This window comes from Cyanistes caeruleus, chromosome 5, assembly GCF_971803275.1.
Source record: "Cyanistes caeruleus chromosome 5, bCyaCae1.hap1.1, whole genome shotgun sequence".
In the NCBI taxonomy this organism is placed as follows: Eukaryota; Metazoa; Chordata; class Aves; order Passeriformes; family Paridae; genus Cyanistes; species Cyanistes caeruleus.
The window spans coordinates 42,029,663-42,051,054 of record NC_141705.1 but is presented as its reverse complement, the minus strand read 5'-3'; the positions used below and the strand labels follow the sequence as shown (position 1 = coordinate 42,051,054).

At 38.1% G+C, this 21,392-nt stretch overlaps 1 protein-coding gene across 10 annotated transcripts; it reads right to left on the bottom strand.

Annotated features, from left to right (window-relative positions):
• Positions 1-5,471: 5,471 nt before the first annotated feature.
• On the bottom strand, positions 5,472-21,360 carry MAP9 (microtubule associated protein 9). Of its 10 annotated transcripts, none has more exons than XR_015286760.1 (12): positions 21,277-21,360; positions 20,310-20,427; positions 18,664-19,059; positions 16,682-16,881; positions 15,729-15,787; positions 15,111-15,276; positions 14,670-14,759; positions 13,838-13,996; positions 13,248-13,393; positions 12,386-12,518; positions 6,821-11,497; positions 5,472-5,869 (listed from the first exon to the last, which is right to left on the bottom strand). XR_015286760.1 is itself a non-coding variant. In XM_086888629.1 (12 exons), the coding sequence occupies exons 1-12, from the start codon at positions 21,310-21,312 to the stop codon at positions 5,865-5,867; spliced, it is 1,620 nt and encodes a 539-aa protein (XP_086744755.1). In that variant the 5' UTR covers positions 21,313-21,360; the 3' UTR covers positions 5,472-5,864. The 10 variants fall into 10 exon arrangements, 9 of the variants coding, with proteins under 9 accessions (XP_086744755.1, XP_086744758.1, XP_086744754.1 ...); XM_086888629.1 differs by having other exon boundaries at positions 6,821-6,932; XM_086888632.1 differs by having other exon boundaries at positions 6,821-6,932; positions 20,310-20,406; positions 21,277-21,359.
• Between the last annotated feature and the right edge of the window lie 32 nt (positions 21,361-21,392).

Sequence of the window (21,392 nt, the reverse complement as noted above, 5' to 3'; positions counted from 1 at the left end):
CCGGCCCTATCTGCCCTGTCAGCCCTGGTCCCTGGTCACGCAAGGTTTTGTGTAATGGACCGCATGCCATACAACAGAAATATTTATCATAATCATATTTACAATAGGCTTGGCTCCCAGGAGGGACTGAAGGCCTGAACACAACACCAGAAGTGAAATAACATGTCATGTAGTTTGTTGGGGCTTATTTATTTTTTTTTCTTTTTGTGATTGCATTCAAAAAGTTTGGAGCCAGACAAAAAGCCCTGGTTTGTTGGGGTCAGTGGCCACAAGAAATACTCGAACATGCCTGATGGGAGTCATAAAAAAAAGTAACTGAGCAGAAGCAATGCTTATCAGCAGCAGGCTCCACAAAGCCGTGTGCCACCTCTCCCTGCTGCCATATTGTTTGCTCTATCCCCATCCATCCCAGAGGAACAGCCACACCAGCAGCTGCAGCAGGGCAGTTATAAATGTGTAATGAATGTTTTTAAGGCTCCCCAGCAGGTGTGCAGCTTGTGAGTCTGTGTTGTGTTCTTATGTGGCTATGGGAGAGACAAAAGGGCTATGGAGAGTGGCAGTGGGGAGATGTAGGCAGCAGGACCAGGCAGGAACACAGCTGGTGGCACAGCTGTGGCAGCGCATCCAGCAGCCCCAGCTCCAAAAGCAGGCAGCTAAAAGTTCCTGCCTCACCTGGAAATTAAAGGCTGTAAAAAAGCTGAAAAGGTAATGTGTTTGGCTAAAGCTTTTGCCCATGTGCAGCACTGGGGGCAGATCAAGTGCTGATCACAGGAGGCACCCTGATGTCCATCCTACAACTGTGGTAAGGGATTGTGCTTGTTGGCTTATGAATCACTGTCTGTAAAAGGTTGTGTGTTCTCATGTGATTAGGTGGAGGGGAACTTCAGGCTGACTTCATGGCTATTGCTTGTTCCCTCTTCCCCTAAAACCCTTTAATGCATACTTTACTCAAACAGGGTATTTATTCATGGTGGTTTAACAGCAAGCCTTGCTTTTTCTCTTGAATATTCTTCTTTGTATTCCAGTGCAACCTAGGCCTCATACAAATGCTACAAATAATGTGTGTGCTTATTCTTAGCTGCCAATTTTGCTAAAGATGAGTAAGACTCACTTATTGCCCACTGAGTATTTTATTGTGGCAACAGCTTATCCATTTTTTATAGGAATTATATATTTAAACTGATGAAAATAGAGCCTTGCCTGCCTTGCTTGACTGTAATACATCCTGCTCATAGTAAATCTTGCTGTGGCATGTGTGGGCAGAAGCTTGTTCAGGGCATTTTCCCAAATATTGTCAGGTCAGAACAGGGACTGACCTTTATGAAAGACTGAAGTCTGTACAAAATCCCACTGGCCAGTCTTGTCCTTGCTCTGTTTTACCTGTTGTTGGTGAGACAGTAAAAGAGCTTGGGATGTCATTGCAGCCCTGTGGCATGGCCCCACATAAACTGATGTTTTTTTGGCACAAATTTGATGGCAAAGATGTGCAGAAAATGGCAGCTAGGAACCAGTTCTGGTGGCATCCAGTACAGAGGCTCTGTGACTGGACTGCAGGCTAGCAGACTTCACTTTCTTCCCTCACAGCAGTACTTTTTTTATTTTTTTTTTTTTTTACTAATTTTATTAAGCAATTTATATTTTGCATCCATTCCCATTTCATAATTGTACTTCTACATGTACCTCTGACTGGGAGCAAGAATTTCATATAGACAAAAAACTCTTCCCACTCTTTCTCTTACGAGTGCTCTAACTGTGCATGGGATTATTAAAAAAATGTCAGTGTGAGAAACTGTGAAAGTGAATCACAAAGAGATGAGTGTAAAGGGTATTTGAGTTGCAAATCAGTAGGAAGTCTTTGTGAAACATTTAATGTGCACTTGTTGTGCTGAGTCTTCAGCTATTAATCCTGTTCATTTCCTCCTGTAATTGTCCTGATTTATTTGCACATAACCTCTCTTTCTAGTGACACTTAATGATCCAAACCCCTTGAAAACTGGGGGTCATTATCAAGAGCCCTTTCTTTGGATAGGTTACAAATGCATAGACATTTGCAAAGAATATTCCTCCAATCAGCATTCCTACATTTTATTGATTCACATGAGGAATAGAAACTAAACAGAATGTCAATTTTGTTGCAGTGAAATTTAACAGCTCGATGCACTACCATCTGTTTAAGGGAAAATACGATTCAAGCTGATGTTAGAGTTCAATGCCATAATAATTCTTTGAATTGTACAGCAATACTGACGGCAGATGCATCCTTTGAGCAGATTTATCTCTTTTGGAGGTGCTGTATGACAGCGAGAATGGACAGACTTATTTGGTCTCTTAAGCAGGAAAGACAGGGAATTTGGTACATGGGAAGAAAGGAAGCCAGAGAGAGGATGCTTAAGCACATAGTCAGCAGAAGAGTCAGGGGGAAAATCAGCACATTGGCTTTTCTGCTGAAGGCAAGAGCACAAGCAAGGACAGTAGCTGATGGATGGTGAAACCAAACTGCCAGGAGCTGTTGATACAACTGTACCACAGCTGCTGTTCAGCAAGTGATGCTGCCTTCCTCATTCTCCTTGTGCTTTTGACTAAATCTCTTCTGGAATGGGGAGCTTTCTGTGGCTAGTCATCTTTACATTTTGCTTGCGCAGCATCCAGCATCATGTTCGTAACCACTAATGTTCCCACAAATGATAAATTTAATAAAGACAGTACTGTTTGCTTTTATTTTCTCACTGCTATTCATTTTGCTTGCTGATCTTTTGCAACACAAATCTTTCTGGCTCCCTTTTCAACCAAGAGCACAGTTCAGCAGTTAGGCTCAGTGCTAAATCACCTCTGCATATCCTCAGTAGTAGAACTGCTAAGAAGCACAGAGGAATTCAGGATAGCTAAGAAAGTTTTTTCCCAAAGTCACATTTATTTGCAATGATTCTCCAGATGCTTCTTCAAGAAAGTGAAATAGATAGAGGACAACTAAAATACTTTCCCTTTCTCTAATTTTTTTTTCTTATTGTTTTTCCTTCATTGTTTGGTTAAAAATCAGCATATAGGCATGGGTGTTCAATGTATAACAACATTAAAACAGTTAAACATATAACATATATATAACATATAACATAAACATCTTTGCACCTTTTAACTGTATAATAGTTAAAAGGTGCAAAGAAAAATAAATTAACCATGGTATTGTTAATATGATGCTCCACCTGGGCATCCCAACAGTTAAATGCTGAAAGTTACTGCTGTTATCCTCCTACCATTTGCTGTCATCAAGGACCAGACATGCTAGTTTATAATTATATAACATGAATATATATTAATTTTGTATTTCTATTAATGAAAAATAATTAGCATATAATGGGAGTTCTTGCTGCTTCCTTAAATGAAAAATTATATGGAAAAACTTTCTGTTGTTCAAGTCTGAAGCTATCCAGAAATAAGTGTCACAGAGGAAGAAAATCCATAAATGAAATAGTAGTAAAAGAGAAAAATACTTTGCAGTACTAAAGAATTTTAGTAGAACTTTTCTGCTGAGTATAGGTGCTAAAATGATGTGTTATGTTGAAAACAGCTCAACTGTCTGAATGCAATTTTCTAGTAAGAGCAGACTTCTCCATGTGCCAGGCTGAAATAATCAGGGAAGAATTTTCAATTACTTTATTGCCCATTAGGGGAAAATCCAGCTCATAAATGTTACTAAAATCTCAGAATTTTTTCTTTAAAAGCCAATGGGCCAGTAGAAATCTGAGAGTGGAAGTGTTGATGCCCTAAGAGGTGCTTGGGACTTGACCTTAGCTAATGGATGGTTACAGGGATGAACTAGCTTGGGTTGTGAAAGCTGATGACCTCCTGGCTGCCCTGAGTCTGAGAATGTGAAACTTTTAATCATGTAAGAAGCAGTAAAGGAAATAGAACCAAAACCTTGGCTTGAGGAGGGAAGATGATGGCTTATTTAGGGGTCTGTCTGGCAGGATCTCACAGGAGGCTACCCTGGGAAGTAAAGGGAGCCAGGAGTGCTAGTTGACCTTCACTGACATCCCCATCAAAGAACAAAGAAACTCCATTCTGACACACGTGTGGTCAAGCAAGTGGGGCAGGCAGCCAGCATCCAGGAACAGACTCTCCTGCTGGAGTTCAGAGAGCAGGCAAGCACAGAGATGGTGGAAAGTACTTGCACCATGGAGCAAGCAGAGAAATTACCCTACATTCACTAAAATATGGAAGTGTTTACCAAAGCCAAAGCTCAACAAGCTCATATAGGACTCAAAGGGTAACAAAGCACTTCCCAGGTGCTTCTGGAAGTACATGCGCAGAAAGAAAAATGGAATCCTGCTCCTCAGGGGCTAGGTGACTTACTGACACAGGACACGGGAAAAGCTGAGGTGCTTAATGTCCTTTTTTGCCTTTTTTTTTTTTTTTTACTAATGAGGTCTAGCTTCAGACATTGAGGCACTGAAGATAAAGACAGAACAGGGGAGCACTTCAGTTACTTGAACGCAACTAAATCCATGGAGCCAAGCAGGGTGTTTCCCAGGAAGTGGGAGAAGGCGGTGGTGTGAACCTTTAAGGTCAACAAAGGCAGTCCTGCATCTGGGGCCAAATTACCTCATGCCTCCAGTACAGCCTAAGCCCAGTGGTCAGAAAGCAGCTTTGCAGGAAAGTACCCAGGGATGCCAGAGCAGAAGCAGCAGAGCATAAGCCAGCCATGGGCTCTCACAGCAGGGAATGCCAATGGCATTGTGGGCTGTTATTAGTAAGAGTGTGCTCAGCAGGTTGATGGAAGGGATTGTTCCCCTCTGTTTGGCACGTGTGACACTGCAGCTGGGAGCGAGACAGCATCTGGAGCATCATGCTCAGTGAAAGAAAGATACAGATGAACTGGAGCAAGTTCAGGTTTTGATGTGCAGCCAGGGCTGCCATAGGTGTTCACAGCTCAGAAAAGTTTCTCTCTGTTAGTTTGTTTCAAGTAACTCAGTTAAACACATAATTAACCAAGTGAAGCACAGCAGTCCATGACATACAGATCAGGTAAGACGATCTCGTATTTTGTGAATATAAAAGAATAAAAAAAATACAATGGAAAACAACATACAATTTTTCTTACCCAGAATGCGAGACTTGAAACAGAAAATTATTTATCATCAGCCTGTGCCTTTAGTGCACCAATGGAGCAACTTAATGCCTAAACTAAATACTTTGGAAAAAAAATTAGACATATTAATCATCTTCTAGGTTATTGTTTAAATGAATGTTTACATAGGTGTGTCAGCAAGCATCAGGGAGCTGCAGGAGACAGCTGGAATGCTGTAGAAGCTCACATTCACTGGGATACAGCTCCCACTAAACATCCCATCTACTTGTCGTGTTAACAATGATGAAAGAATAACTTGTACTTAGAGACACTGCCTAGTTAATTTCCATACATTAAAGCTTTAAACAAGGATTTGTATCCTAAACTCCAATGACAATATTGAGGCTATTGTACTAAAATATACTTTATTAAATACAAAATATTTTCCCTGTCATCAATAAATATATAGATAGTATCTATACAGATATATGTATATTCTTATACATTAATGTACATATGTTTATATTTCTCAGCTCTAATTCTTCCATGACATTTGTGTTATGCTGTGACATGTCCAGATTTTTACAATGTAATTGTAAATTACATACATTAATGTAAAATTAATAAATTTTATTATAAAAGTCAAATACATCAACTCTTTTCCCTTGTCTACAGACTTCAGCATCTTTTCTAATTGAGTTGTGAATTTGTGAACTACTCCTCATGAGCTCTGAACGATGCTCACTCCTCTGAAAGATGTCACCAACATCTTCTCACTTCCATCTTCTGTCAAAACCTTCTAACCTGTTACAGAAAGACTTAACATCAGTAAGGATGCAGCATTCAGTTAAGGAACAGGCACCTTACACACTCTTTTTGATCTCTGCCACTAATTCTACCATACTTTTCATTTCCATCCCTCAAGTACAGCCTGTCAGCATAGGGACCTTCCTTGTTTTCTCTAGCTGGATACTGGAAAAATAAAGATCCAGATGATCCCTTTCTCATAGGCTGCCTTGTCCCAGACTCTCCAGGTCTGCTGTACAATAAACTCTGGTGCCTGCTACAAATTTCATCTTCCTGTGATATTACAGCTGGAGTTTCTTAACAGACTAAACCCAAACTCAAGGCTCCAGATACTAAAAGCCCAGAGCACCAATGATGCACACCACCACCCCAATCTGAAGGCCTACAGTAAGAAATTCAGTATTTTCTCATAAAACCCAGGTGTGCCAGTTTTGAATTGGCAATGTTTCATTCTGCTGGGGCTGCAGTTCCTCATCTCTCCTGCTGCTGTCTGTAATTTTACTCTACCTCTTACGTGCTCTTATGTGGGCCACTGAAGCTGCTCTGGATGGGCATCTTTTCAGCTTCTTCAAGAATTAACTCCTCAAAGAGTGTGGTCTCATAACTTAAAAAAAACAACATTCTGCTACTTATTGGGAGAAAAAAACCACCAGAGTCCAGATTTATGTATTCTGGATATAAATTTTCACCAAAATGGTAAGACATAGCATAGAATTTAGCAAAACTAATTTAAATGTGGAATTAGAAAAATTGTTATATTTTCTAAAGCAATGCAAACGAGTAACAGGTTTATTTAAACTGCAGAGATCAAATAAACTAAAAAGAAAGAATTCAACACCTATAATGAATGCAGTGAAAATCAGATGATAACAAAAGAGTTACTGGCTATTGACAGAACTTTGTAGACTATCTGTTCTTCTGGAAGGCAATAAATTGCTCAGTAATTACTAGAATATGTGACTTTCCCAGGTGGCCTCCAGGGAGGACTCATTTCATTCCCATGGACAGCCTGCAACTTTTTTCGGTTCTTCTCAAGTTGTTCTCTCCTCATTTTGTTTTCCTGAGAATAAAAAGATGTGTGAAAAAAAGCCCAAACGAAAACCACCTGCCTCACCCCTCAACAACAATTCTACTAACAGAAAAGTTACAATTATTGCTATGCCTTTCTTGTGTAAAATGAAAAGAAAACATGCAATGGAAATTTGCCATTTGGAGCTCGGCACATCCCTTTTAAAAGTTCACACAGACACTGCACGGTGGAACACAACAGGCTGCACACTGGGTGTCATTTACAATTCCTGTCTCAAGGAGGGGCTGGGTTTGTGCACTGTTTAAACAAATAGCCCAACAGATAGGTACTGAATTGGTATTGTATGTAATTAATCTCATATTAATTACTTGTTGTCCTTAAGAGGACACCTAAATCACAATGCAAAATACATTGCTCTCATATAATGGGAACATTGATGCATCATTGTAACTTGCTGTGCTTATTAAATCACACTTGCCATGTACTAGAACAAACTGGTAATTAAACAATTTAATTTTAAACAAAGATCTATTTAACTTATGTTATAAGCACTGCAAGGTTCTAATTCTATTTTCTATTGTTTCAAACAGCAGTGGCACAATTAGGATGATGAGAGATAAGCAAGATATTTGCAACACCTTTTTGTCTCATTAACTAATAATTTGCAAGAGACCTGTCATTCAAAAATTAAGTTGCAATCATTTATAATTATTTTTGAATTTCTAATCAGTTCTGTTCTACATAAAATTCTTCTTTCCAAAGATGACTGCCATTTCACCCTCAAGAGCAGCAGAATCTAAAGGTGCATTTGCATTACCAATTTAGTAGATTGGTAAGCTCTCTATGGGTGCAAGTTTTCCTTGTCATCTCACTTACAGGTTTGTGGTGCATATGGGTGCACACTTCTTCCTGACTTAAAAGTAGTTTTTCTCTTGGTGGAACCAAGGTTGACATTATAGACCAGCATATAATTTACTGTTACTCTCACATAACCATGATCCTATTCCTCTGATGGATACAGTATATCCACAAATTCCCAAGATGCTGGCAGTGTCTTCCTGTTACTTCATATGCAAGCAGGGAAATAGTGAGGTAACTGTGGCTGAGAGAATAGACTGGAAAATGGGTGTGGAAGCATTACTGTAAAAAAGGGAGATTGAGTCAAGTTTTACACATATATAGTAATCAAACTACTGTGTCCAAAAACTGTAAAAAGCAAAGCAACACACTAAAATATCAACCCTATCAATATGATTTTAATCTGTGCCCTTCAGCTCTTTGTCAAAATAGATCTGAAGATCCAAGTCAGGAACACCAGTCTGGCTAAACAGGCACACAAGAATTTCATGTCGTTACTAGTAAGGCTGATTAAAAGCAAGGCAAGGTTTGCACGGAAAAGGAATGCCCTTTGCTAAAATAAACAATACTAATTTCATCACAGTCTAATAAAAAATGCTATCTCTCTGTACAAACTGTATCTTTCTGGATCACATGGAGAAATTGAGACAAACTAGGCTTGCAGCACTGTGACATTCTGACTCTTTTCATCCTTCACTTTTGCCTTCTTTTTCCTTCCAAAGAGATTTTGTCAGATGAACACAACTAGTGGCTTTGGGTCTTTAGAACAAATTCAAGATATTTTAAAATTCTTGAAGGGAACTGTTTAGAGAAAAGTAGTCTGCATTATCAGTGATATTTTTCAAAAAAAGATTTCAAGATATGTCAAGCAGTACAGATGAGCTTGGGAAGAATATGCTTTAAAGGAATACATTTATGACAGATGCTCCTGTGTCTCTAATCATAGAATTGTATTGTACAAGAATATATATATGCCATCAGGACAGGCAAGTGAATACTCATTAAAAATAAGGCTTACTGCAGCAGCATTGCAAGCATCAGAGAGACTGCAAGAAATGTGCATATTTTATATTTTATCGAGCACTCTCTGCTGAACATATGTTGCACAATAGACTCAAGTATTAAAAACCACAACCAAAAATAAAGCATACACCCACCCACAAAAGAAACGAAAGTTGCTTTGGATTTTTTAACTGTGCTTCAGTTTTGAATGTTTGGGTTTGAAGACCCAATTTTCATTAATGAATCCCAGTGGCAAAGAAAGAGTCTTGAGTTAATTTAACTTATTTTAAAAGATTAAATTTGAAGTGAAGATCTACTGGACTCCTCCCTTTCTTCAACACACACAAAGTTGTTCATTCTTGTCATAACTGCAGTGCAAATTCTCACAAGACATAACTGATAAATGTTCCATAGAATAAACAACAAGATGTTACTTGCAGTAGTTGAAGAAGAGTAAAAGAAACAGTGAAAGATTAAATCAATAACTGTATCTTGCCTTACACTGGATCAACTCAACTGTGTAGCTTGATTTCTGTGGAAGTTTCCTACTCAGTAATCTAGTGCAATGAATACATTTTTCACTTATCAAATTCTTTAGCAGTATGACTGTCACATAGAAACTGAATTTTACATATTACAGAAGACTGACAATATTTAAGAGAAATAACAATAGCAGCCTTATTTCTAACCTACTACAATGAAAGACCATGAAAATTGCAATATAGAAAGTATTTTCAGAGATATCTTATTAAACAACATGAAATTAGTAACCCACATCAGGTATTTCTAACACAGAAAAGCAACAAATCCATGGGACTTATCCAGTACATCCTTTCTTGATGTTTTTAAACAGCTTTAGAATGACAAAAATAGATATTGCACATGCTCAAATTCAAGGTAAAATGTCAAACTTCTTCTAAGGCTTTCAACATTACTATGCTGGTCTTCGAGAACTATTTGAGAGCGGCCCTAATTCTCAGCAGCTCATGGTAGGCTGACATTTATCACAGAAAATGGACACATAACTCACCTATCCACAGTAAATAGGTATCAAGATTAGTATCTCAGAAATAATGGAAACTAAACTGATTTGTCATTATAAACTTTCTTTGTGATTCTTGTCCACATTCCCCTGCTCAGAATAGGTGCATGTTAATGACAAGAGTCAGACACTGGTATAATGCAGTAGTAAAAAATTATCATTTATCAAGTTAGATTGACTTGAAGAGTTCTTGGTGACTAGCAAGAAGCAAATGATAGGAAAGAAACAAAATAATCAGAAGCTTGAATTTCCAGGTAATACTAAAGCATCTCACCTCAAGATTATCCTTTTCATGTCAGTATTTTACAAGTGTTAATAGCCTTTTCCAGGGCATTTATTTCCAGGCTTAAAAAGTAATCTTCTCTATGCATTTATGCTATCAAACATTTACACAATGACCTCCAAAAGCAGAAGTTACAGAATTTCCATTAACATAAGATCAGAACGTTTCTTCTATTTTAGAAGAACTACAATGAAATTTTTATGTCTGTTTTATCCATGGATTGTGGTCAACACCTGTTTCAGGAAACCTGAGGATGAATTTACACATTTATTTCTGTTGAATGAAAACATATTAGAATACTTCCCACTATACGACTCCTATTTTATTTCCCTTAAAAATAATCCTGTTAGTTGAAAGAATACTCTTAAAAGGCTTCCAAATTCTGCCCTCAGATCTGATGCCTATCTTCCTGCAGGCAGGTGTCATCTGAGTTCCCTAGGTAATACAATGACAACTTTACAGTGTTTCTCTCCTGCAGTTCACTAATGGTCTGTATTTTTTCTGTAACTGTACAAAATAAGACAATATTCTGGCCAAAAACTATAACAGAGCTATCTCCCACGCTTTCTCAATTAAAGGTGTCTAAGTTGCAAAGAGACAGTACAAACTCTGAAAGTAAAAATGTGAAGACTGGGCACGAGACACATTAGTCAACACTTGCACACAGACACAGAAAACGGGATCATTGTAGAGGTACCTCTGCCAAGCACTTCAGTACTTATCCCATCCTACAATTGCTTATTTCTCATGTAAGCACACGTGTATCCAGTGAGATCTGGTCATTCCCCCAACCACTAAAATTTTTATTAATAATCCCACTGAAGTGATGACCTCAGGAATTTACACATTTACACACAATTTGTAGAGGGCAGTACTGTGCTAGACAGCATCTTCCACTCCCCAAAAAAAAGAGGTGTTTTTTTACCTTCATACAGAGTCCAGGATAGCAGGGAAGTCAAATGTACAATGAAAAGTAACATTCTTGCTTTGGTACAACTAAGCTGATTGTCTCGGTAAGCAGAGCATAGCAGGGCAGCGCATTAGTTACTGCTCAAAGCATAGTACTCCTTACCATGGCAATCAGGAATATTGACCAGTCAAGAAATAACTTAAGATCAGACATTAATAATTTGCTAAATTGAGCTGAAAAATCTCTGGACAATAGGGACCAGAAAAAAAAAAAAAATCTTATCAGTGATTACAGAAGTGAAAGGTATTTCAATAGGGGACCAGATCAAACATCTTAAAAGATCTAAATCTAAGACTAAAAAAGTTTGGAAACAGAGAGAAGGGAAAACATGCAGGCTGTGTATTTCTGAGTTAGCCAAGTAAAGGATGATTGTCCTCTCTAAATCTGTCCCACACCTGTACAGCTGCCTGACTCAGTTCTCATCTACTTGCCTCTCTCTCCTGAAAAAAAAAAAAATAAAATTAAGCTATTGACAGTAAAGAGGAATTCCTGTAAGGACCTTAATCCAGCTGGGTTTCAAGATCCCATTCTTAAAAATGGCAACAGAGATCACATGTACAAGTCATGCCAGAAATTACACGGAAGACACTACAGAAGAAACACTTTCTAACTGAAAGACTGTCACAGGTTGGGGAATTGAAACAGGTTCTTCTTTAACTGGCAAGTCACATACCTCTAAGAAATGTCACATACATGCTAAGAATATTAGTGGTCTCTCTTCTAGTTTGTATTTCTGCAGCAAGGAAAAAAACCCTGCCTTATTGTTGGGACTAGAGTACTGGATTAATTTACTACTTTAAAACTGGGACACTGCTGTGAGAAAAATATAATTGGGAGCATCAGACTTCCACCCCTTCTCACAGATGGAAATCATCTTGAACCTCATTAAAAGTGCTTTTATCAGTTGTGAGGTATCCAAGTCTCCATTCTCAACACTTCTTGAATGTACACACACTGACTGTTACAGATGGCAATGCTGTTTGACTTTGCAGGTTTTGTGCTCTGGCTAATTGACCCTTCAGAGATGGTTGCTCCTGATATGGAATGGCAAAAATTTAAGACTAATGGAAATTGAAAGCTCTATGACATGTAGGCAGGGAGAATATATTTTCCATGCCTGCCAGGTATCAAGTGCACCATACTTAAGCAACGTTTTGCTCACAAATTCTGGGGGACAAGCAATGTAATGCTGCCACCATCTGGCCTCTCTCATAACAGCACAACACCCCACGAGTATTACGATACTCAAGTGCTCACACTCATTACTATATCAAACGTCTTTGTTTTGACAAAATTCAAAAAAACCCAAAAAGCCCAACCAAACATACCAGCCATCTTTCATATTCCTCCACAGCCTTTTCTCTTTTTTCTTCCTTCTTTGCCTGTTGCATTGCTCGCTTTCTTTTCTCCAGGAATTTTTCTACTTTCTTCTTTTTTATATATTCTTCCTTCTTTTTATTCCTGCACAGTGAGAGGGAAGAGCAAGAGGTCATCATGTACAGACTAAAAGCTGCATCTGTGATCAATTAGGTAAATTGAGTCAAAATATGTATTTTACACTTTTATTAAAAGATTGAGAATGTGTATTTAAAAATCTTCCATGTCCATTCTTATACCTCACCAATGCATAAATTAATCTACTACTCTATCTATTATGGCATCACCTTTACTGTACTTTGTTCTCTCTTATTTAGTATAAAAAAAAAATCATTCTGAACTTCTATAGGTAACTGTAAGTTGTGCATTGTCTGTAAGTACTCTTGGCTTGTAAAATTAATATAGAATATCTCCAGCAGATACATCTCATTTCATTCTCCCTACATCTGCACTCCTACATTGTATTCTATGAAACCTTAAAAGATTTACCTTCCTTCCTATGGCTTAGTAATGAAGCATGAAAATAACCACCTAAGACACAATACTACTCAATGAATTTTCTCATTTACAGTATCTCTGCCTGGATTTAGTTAATATCCTCTTGGGGAGGAAAGCAACTAAATTAATAAACTGAAGGGAGCCTCACAGCTTGTTTTCACTGTTAGACTTTGCCTCTATTGGGAATGAAGAGTCTGATCCCAAGCATTCCATTGTCATCCAATTACAAGCACATCAAGTATTCACAGAAGACCTATTACGTTTATAAGCAATGATTTTGGAAGCTTTGATATGACAAACACAGTGGAGAAGTACCATTTTTCAACTGCTGATACACTGACTTTCCTCTTCTCTGCAACTAGGTCCTCTTCTATCTTCTTCCTCATTCTTTCAGACTGTTTTTCCTTCCTGCTTTGCTCTCTTAAATATTCCACTTTTCTTTCTTGCCATTTTTTGAATGCCTAAAGACAACCACAGATCCATGAGAAATCTTACCTGTCACCTTTCTGTCAATACTCCACAAATCTATTCTCCATTATTACTTTTTGTAATTTCTACACATTCTAATTTCAGAATATTTGCTTGTAGAATTGCTCAGAAGTATCACTATACCTAAAAAGAATCTTGTTTTTGCAGTAGGTAACAGTTAATTTCTAATATATTTGTATAAATTTATTTTACACTCAGTTAATAGACTCCAAATATGTGCAGCCTGTTTGTCTGTAAGTGTAAACATTACATATTTCTGACAGGAAAAAACCTAATACAAGCTTCCTTCCAAACCTAGCCATGTCTAGATTTAAGATTCTAGCTCATTTCTATCTCTTTCTGGATCAATCAAAATTATTTTTTACCATCTCCTGAACCACATTCAAATACACATTTATGTACATATTTCACATCACCGCTTGTGCTGCTTCTGTTTTTTCCTTAGTCTGTTCTGGTTTCTTTTCCTCAAGTTCCGCAAGCTTCTTTTTTTCACTTAACTTCTTTGCTTCTTGCTCTTTCTTTTTTTTCCAGGCCTCATAACATGCAATTGATTCTTCTCTTTTAAGTGCTTCTTTCTAGATTGGAAATAAAAGCCTACATTTAAATCAATTTCAGTATAAAATTCTAAATGAAATAGTATGTTTTAAACTTATTGCTAAATGGAGCAATAAAGAAACAGAAATTGATTTCCTGATAACATTACAAGTATTACAATTAAATTTAAAGCATATATAGTGGTTTTTTTCTATTCCCATTTTTAATTTAATTGAATGACACGAGCTACTGCCAAGTATATGTAGAAGAATAAGAAATACATGTTAAGTACTTAGAAGTGAAACATACTAAATACTTAAAAGCCGAATCAAAGAATGATACTATTCAAGGTAAGAGTCCTCTGTAGGTAAGCATCTCTTGAGGAAGGGAGTGGATGCCTCATGTTCTCATGCACAAAACAAAACTTAGCACTGTAAGAGCTGAGTATCCCAAGGTCTTTGTAAACTAACCTGAAAATTAATCTAGGAAGCACAATTCTAACAAACCTTATGTAAACGTGTAGGGAAGCATTGGACAGACACAGTTTGCCACAAACCCAACAAGCAGGAGATGCTACTTATTGTTTCACATCACCTTGTGCTATTTGGAGAAAACCAGATACATTACAAAAGCAGAGGGATGCACTTAGGTGGGAAGCACACTTCAAAGAATCATAGTTTGTAAACTTCTTTTTAAAAAATAATGCAAACCAACCTTTTCAGTATCGTTCCTAAGAATTTCAGCTTTTTCCTTTTCACTCCTCTTTAATTCCAGTAGAAGGAGATTTTTCTTTTCCAACCAGTTCTGTAGGAATCATTATAATATTTTTAAAGTCCTCTTAAGATAAAGGAAACAGCAGAACCAATATAATGGCCACCAAAATTACTCTTAGCCCTTCCATGTGCTAGTTAAATAGCATCCCATGTGGAAAACTAAGCTGTCATCACACAAACATTGTGATCAAAACCATCTAAGATTCTGAAATCACAGCTACAAAATCTAACCAACAGAATAAAAGGATTACTATACCTGTAAGCCAGTCAAAGGAAAATAGTAAAAAATATTGATTTCAAGAAAATATGAGGTGCTAATCCCTGTATCAGGACCTTTACATGCTCAAGTCTGCTTGTTGGTTTGTTAATTTTTTTAATCTACCTGATAAACAGCTGCCCTTAAATTATCTACTTTGTTGAATTCTGGACTTTTCATCTGCATGCATTTATCCTCCAACACCTTTAATGATCCCAGATACTGAGATGAAACAGGTGAAGTTGATGGAACAGCTTTCCCCTTTCTCTTTAAATGTGCAGAAGTTGTAGACCTAGGAAAATACCAGGACAAAAACACATTAATGACCTTTCCATTTACTGTAGCTCATAAAAAGTAGTGATCTTATTTCAGTGCATACCAAAAGTTACTGTGTTTTGGGTTTTTTTTAATATGCATTTTGCTGGGGACTGGGAAAAGGAAAAGGAGAAAGAATTTACCTCTTTTAAGTTTACAAATTACTTACACTTACTTACAGCTTAGAGCCTGTAAAGACTCCAGTAACACACTCATCACCGGCAAAAGATTTGGGAGTCAGATCTGCCTGACCTGACCTGAGCAAGGGTCATAACAACATGCCACATGCACTAAACTGTTTTCCACAAATGGTCAGAGATTGTCAGCAGCAAAGACAATGCTGACAGAAAATGAGAGGGGAGCAGCACTGTCGGGGTGCTTACAGGCATCCTAAATAGCTCAGAATAATACTCTGCATTCTTTTCTCACCTGTCAGATAAAGAAGCCTTTGGGTTTTCTAGAACTCTCTCCTTTGTTTCACTTAGTTTCTAAGAAATAGACAGGAAAAGTAAAGTTATAGAGTCTCTTAAGCAAAAGACCAGGATGAAACAGGTTTTTACAAGCTAACAGTGACACTGAGAATTGGACTCAGACCATATGAGTCCCTTCCAAGTCAAGATATTTGATGGTCTTATGATATAAAAACAGGCAAGAAAGACACCCTAATAAAGAGAGAGTATAGTACAGGGTAAGAAAGTAAGGAAAGAAGAAAACAAAACAAAACGAACAAAAGCCCCCAAACCAACCAATCGACCAAACGACCAATCGGCCAACCAATCAACCAAACTTTCAGAATGCCTGTGTCATTTTGGAAAGGCAGCTAGAAATGTTCATTTGTATTATTTAAAAATACAGTCAATAGTTTAGAAATAATAAAAAGTAAAAAGAACACAACAGATTTATTCTATAAACACTGTTTTAAGTATTTTGAATATTTAGCTTTAATACGTATCAACGTATTTTATATGTATCTATGTATTTTCTTTTTAGGATAAGGCATCATCCTAAGATTTGCATCTTAGCCATTATTCAGGTCACACATTCCATTCTCTGCCAACACAAACTGCTCACTGCTATTCAGCTATCCTCACAACAGAGATTTGACATTTTCACTTTGAAAAGGGTGCTTTCTTAAGGCTGGAAAACACATTTCAATACCTTTATCTGACTTAAATAATTTGTGGAAAAGGTATTCCTTACATCTTTCATAAAGCTATACAGAATTTATAAAAGCCTTGGCTCTAGAAACCAGATATAAATTGTCAGCTTTCCAGTGTTCTACACACTTAAGATACCAACAGCATCTTTACAAAACTCTCCACTGTTCTTCTAGGAGATTGTTACAAACCATGGTAAACTGTGTATGAGCTATGTATGTGTACCTTGACAGAGCTCTTGGGTGTGTTCTTTGCCTCTCCATGCTCAGATTTATCATTCACTGATACCTTCTGCATTGTATCAGTTATTATTTGCCCTTCTGCTATTTTCATCATTCCATCTGAACTGTCAACAGAAGGGGATTGCCTACCATTGTCCTCCAGTTTCAACTCACTGGTGCTGGCAGTCTTCTTCTGATCTTGATCTAAAGAAGGAAAAAAGATTGAGAGGACACATTAACAAGAACTTCATTGTTTTTGAGTATTGTTTTTTCTGAATAAAATGTATTTCTAGAAAAACCACCCATTTGTGAAAGTTGTTATTAAATTTCATATAATGTATTTTCTGTATGCCTCCTTCTAAGAACTAAGAACTGATAAGAAGAGTATTCATCTGTATTTTCATGTAAAACTGGAGTAGCAACTGAAGTTTGAACTAATGTTAGAGAATGCGAGAGCAAAACAAAGGCAAAGTTTTCCATCTGTCTTATGTGGCTCTAGTGCCAAAAGCAAAACCAAAAGCAAGAGTCACTGCAGTCACAGCAAGAGCTCTTCTGACATCCAGCAAACTTCTAATGAAGTATACCAGTTAACACTCTGGGTAGCAAATGCTGTTTTCATTGTGTAGGCGTGGGACACAATTTTTAGTGAATAACTAAAAATTCTGCAGTGGGGATTTAAAGAAAACATCACCTCAATCTGAATGTATGCCTAAGTGGTGAAATTGTTATTTATGAAACACGTTCCTAATAAGACCTAAAAAACATTTTAATCATATTTCAACTGCCAGTAATGCAGCAATATAAATTTGTAAAACAATTCAGACACAAGTCAAAAATGCTCCAGTAAAACCAAATTAGAAGTCTTACACAAATTTCCAATAGAATTCTTCAGAAAAACAGAATTTTTGGATGATAAATTAACTCCCAATCACCTGAAGAAAGGAACATTAATGCCCACAATCTAAGAAATTTAACCTAAATTTACAGTGATGAAGGTAAATTCAAGGTGACAAACGTATGGAATTCTTTGAATTTTAACCAATATTGCAGTGTCTCACTGCACTACTTTGATTCACATGAAGAAAAGCAGTTCAACCTCTTTTCTGCCAGTCGAAAACTACACAGGCACACCAGCCAGGAAAGAGATGTGTCTGCACATTCAAATATCTAGCATTTTGGTGCCATCATGTGGAAAAATGAAGCTGCTGCCTTTAATCATGCTCTACCAATTGCAAAGTTGCAATCTTCTCTTACAGGTAATGAATGAACAGTCATAAACTTAACATCAAACAGGACAAATTCCTCTCGTATTAGGGATTAGATAAAAAATATGAAGTCTTTTGGCACATACAGTCAATTAGCAGAATTCCAAAACCTGCTTTGTATATTAAAAATAAATTAGCTATTCCTGTAATGAAATATTCAAGTTTGGGGGGGTTTATGTGTTTGACTATACATCCAAAGTGTGTCAGTATCTTCAAAGTAAAAGATCATCTGAAGTTTTAACTTTGAAATAATGAGACATCTACCATTCATAAATGTTTTGGGTACAGCTCATTTTCGGATGTTCTGTTACATTACAGCTTCACCTGATCATGGAAAAGGAGTTTTGTGACCTTTCCATTAAAGGGTACGTGGGTGCTGTGGATGCTGTGTGAATACAGCTTTCTGTGCCATGCACACACTCAGGAGGCATCTTGGCAGCCCCCTCACCCCTTCCATGTACATGCACTGGAGAGCTGGACTTCAGGGACCTAAACGGCTGGTTTTCATCTTCTGAAAGGAAAAGGCAAACAAGAACCTCCTGCTCTTGGCCCACACTGGTTCAGTTTACCCCCTGCTATACAGAAGTTGTATATTTCTACAAGCTTTGGCTTTGCAAGGCAAAGCAGATGATTGCTAACACAGAAAATAACCCAAATTAAAACACTTTAAAATACTGTAACATGGCTAAGCAACAACAACATTAAAATATTTTCTTTTCACCTGATGCTGAACCATTTCCTTTTTTGTGCATCCGAAGCTTTGCTTTTAGTTGGTTTTCCTCTTGATTTCTCTTTTTATGTAGCTCATTAATAGGCAAGTCATTACTTTCACTATTATCATGCAGTACTTCATTATTTTTTCTGTCATTATCCTCATTTTGATCTTCCACACATCCTTCTTCATCATGTTTTCTGTCATTCTGTATGCTTTCACCTTCTAAAACCATTATCTGCTGAAGCCTCTTTTCATGAAAGGATAAATTCAAGTCATCAGCAGCTTCATTTTCCAAATCTACCATGTTTTGTGAAGCATCATCATTCAAGAGAGGACTCCCAGCAAGAGATCTCTCAGTGCTTGCAGAACCTGAATTACTTTCAGCAACTTCTTTCCCAACATCTGCAAAGAGTACATTACCAACTTGCATTTGATACAAGTGGAAGAAAAATAAACCACAGAACCTATATCTTCTACAACTTAACACTATTTTTCATGTAACACCCTCCAGACTTTATTTACTGAGCATTTCACTTTCTGTGCAAAGCCACCAAACTACAGCCTTATTGTACTTCCTTTCCTGTCATCTATTTTCATGGACCCAATCCAAAGAAAAAAATTTACTCACTAATTCTTTTCACCCAGACAATTTAAAGCCCTTCTAAAAAGCTGTGTCAATGCCATAGGAAGTAGAAGCACGTCATCAACCACAAAGCCAGGCATGTTTAGTATTAAAAGACATCCTCCCTTCCCATCTCTTCACTTCTGCCCCATTTAAAGTCCACTAGAAGATACTCAAAGGAGTGATCTACAATGCTAAGGTTCACATGTTTAACAAAAATATTTATCTTCCTCTAGTCTGTTATTGCTAACTTACCTAATTTCAGAGTTCAAATGCTTGAGGAAGGTGACAAAAGAATGTCATAATAGTAGACTAACGCATTTAATGCTGGAGAGCTTCTTTTCCTAAATTTTGTCAGCAAAAGGAAATCAAAGAATCCCTCCAACTGTTATCAGATGTTTTAGATGTGAATAAAAAACAGGTAAAGGAGATCCTTTTAAAAATACAAGATTGTATTTAACATATTTAACATATTTAACTATTTTTGTTAAAATTTAGTGTCATGCCAGTAGGAAGAAAAGTCATTTGGCCAATGCTTGTAATTTGGCCAAACAAAAATCTAATGCATCCTGCTCCAAAAAAAACCCAGCCAGATCAAACCTATTCCTGGCTTATGTACATTGCCAGGCAAGCGTGCTCTGCAGTGTGTCCTGCAGCCCTTATCACTGATTGTCCAGACTGGGAAACCAGTACAAAAGAAGCATTGCCTTTCTCTCTGCCCATGTCTACTTTCATTTACAGTACTGTGCACTACTGTCTCATCCAGGTGTCAAGTAAACAAGATGGCTAAGGAGGGTAACTGGGCACCGCAATGACAGGAACCAGTACAGACAGCATGCGGTCTAGCAGGCACCTCCACTGATTTCACTGGGGATTTTGATGCTAACTTGGTGGAGGAGGACTCTGTGATTTAGAAGCTGTTAAAATGTGAAATCTTGGAACACTAAATTGTATTGACACATAAAGATTCTCTAGGATCTAGTAAAGGGTTAAGAAAGGGAAGAAAAAAAGGAAAAATATTTTGTTTTACCATTTAACATGCCATCTTCATCACTTTCAAAATCGTCGGAATACTCAACTTTTTCCTTTCTTGTTGCATAATCAGAAATTGCTTCCTGTAGCTCATCCTGAAATGGCTTCAAAAGTAACTTTTACAAAAAAGGCAGGATTCACTTGTTCAAGTTCAGCAGTAATTCTCCCCTCCCACACATACATAAGTAAAACTGAGCAACAGAGGTAAGCCCATTTAATTGACAATTATTCTGAAGCATGCTGCATCCATTCTATCTCCATTCCCCTAACATATATACATCAAAAAGTCCACAAACCTCCATGCATTTATTTATATTCTTCATAAGAAATGTATTTAACAAACCACTAATGATGTATCAATGTGACACTTCTCTTTTGTATGTTTTGATCGGCAAGAGCACAAGAGGAGGGTTTGTGAGAGCAGGTGAGTACGGACGAGCTCCTCACTGCCGCAGGACAGGAGCCTGAAGCAGGTGGCAGGTCCAAACCAATGGAAGAACACATATTTTGGACACTCTGCTGCAGGACATCACGGACACAACACATTTACATGATTCTGACTGGCCATTAATTATAGATTGTAAACACATAGAGAAATGCACCAGTATCTCCAGATTCCAGACCTGACCCACAAACCACGAGGAGCAGTGGTTCCTCACGGGCCTTGGGCTCCTCCCGAGGCACCTGCTGGTGGCCAGGCTGCTCCTTCAGCCCGGCTGTCAGGAACGGGCCAGCCGGGCTGCTCCCGGCCTGTGCACGGCGAGCAGCTCCTGCCGTCCTCACCGAGGGCAGCCTGCTTGCCCGCTTTCATTTCGAAAGCAGCGCGGATTTCTGTGGGTGTGCTGCCTCTAACAGCGAATTAACGTATTCCCAAAGGCAGAAATCTGCTCGCAGGCCCCGTTCCCCAGCGTTGGCCGTACCGTGCCCGTGCCCCTGGCCCTGCCCCGGCCGCCGCCGCCGCTCACCTGCAGCCCGCAGTCGGCGGTGCCTCCCCCGGACATGGCGGAGGTGTCCCGAGCCCTCCGAAAGCCCTGGCAAAGAGCCTCGGGAAAAATCCCCGGCGGAGAGCCCCGAGAAGGCG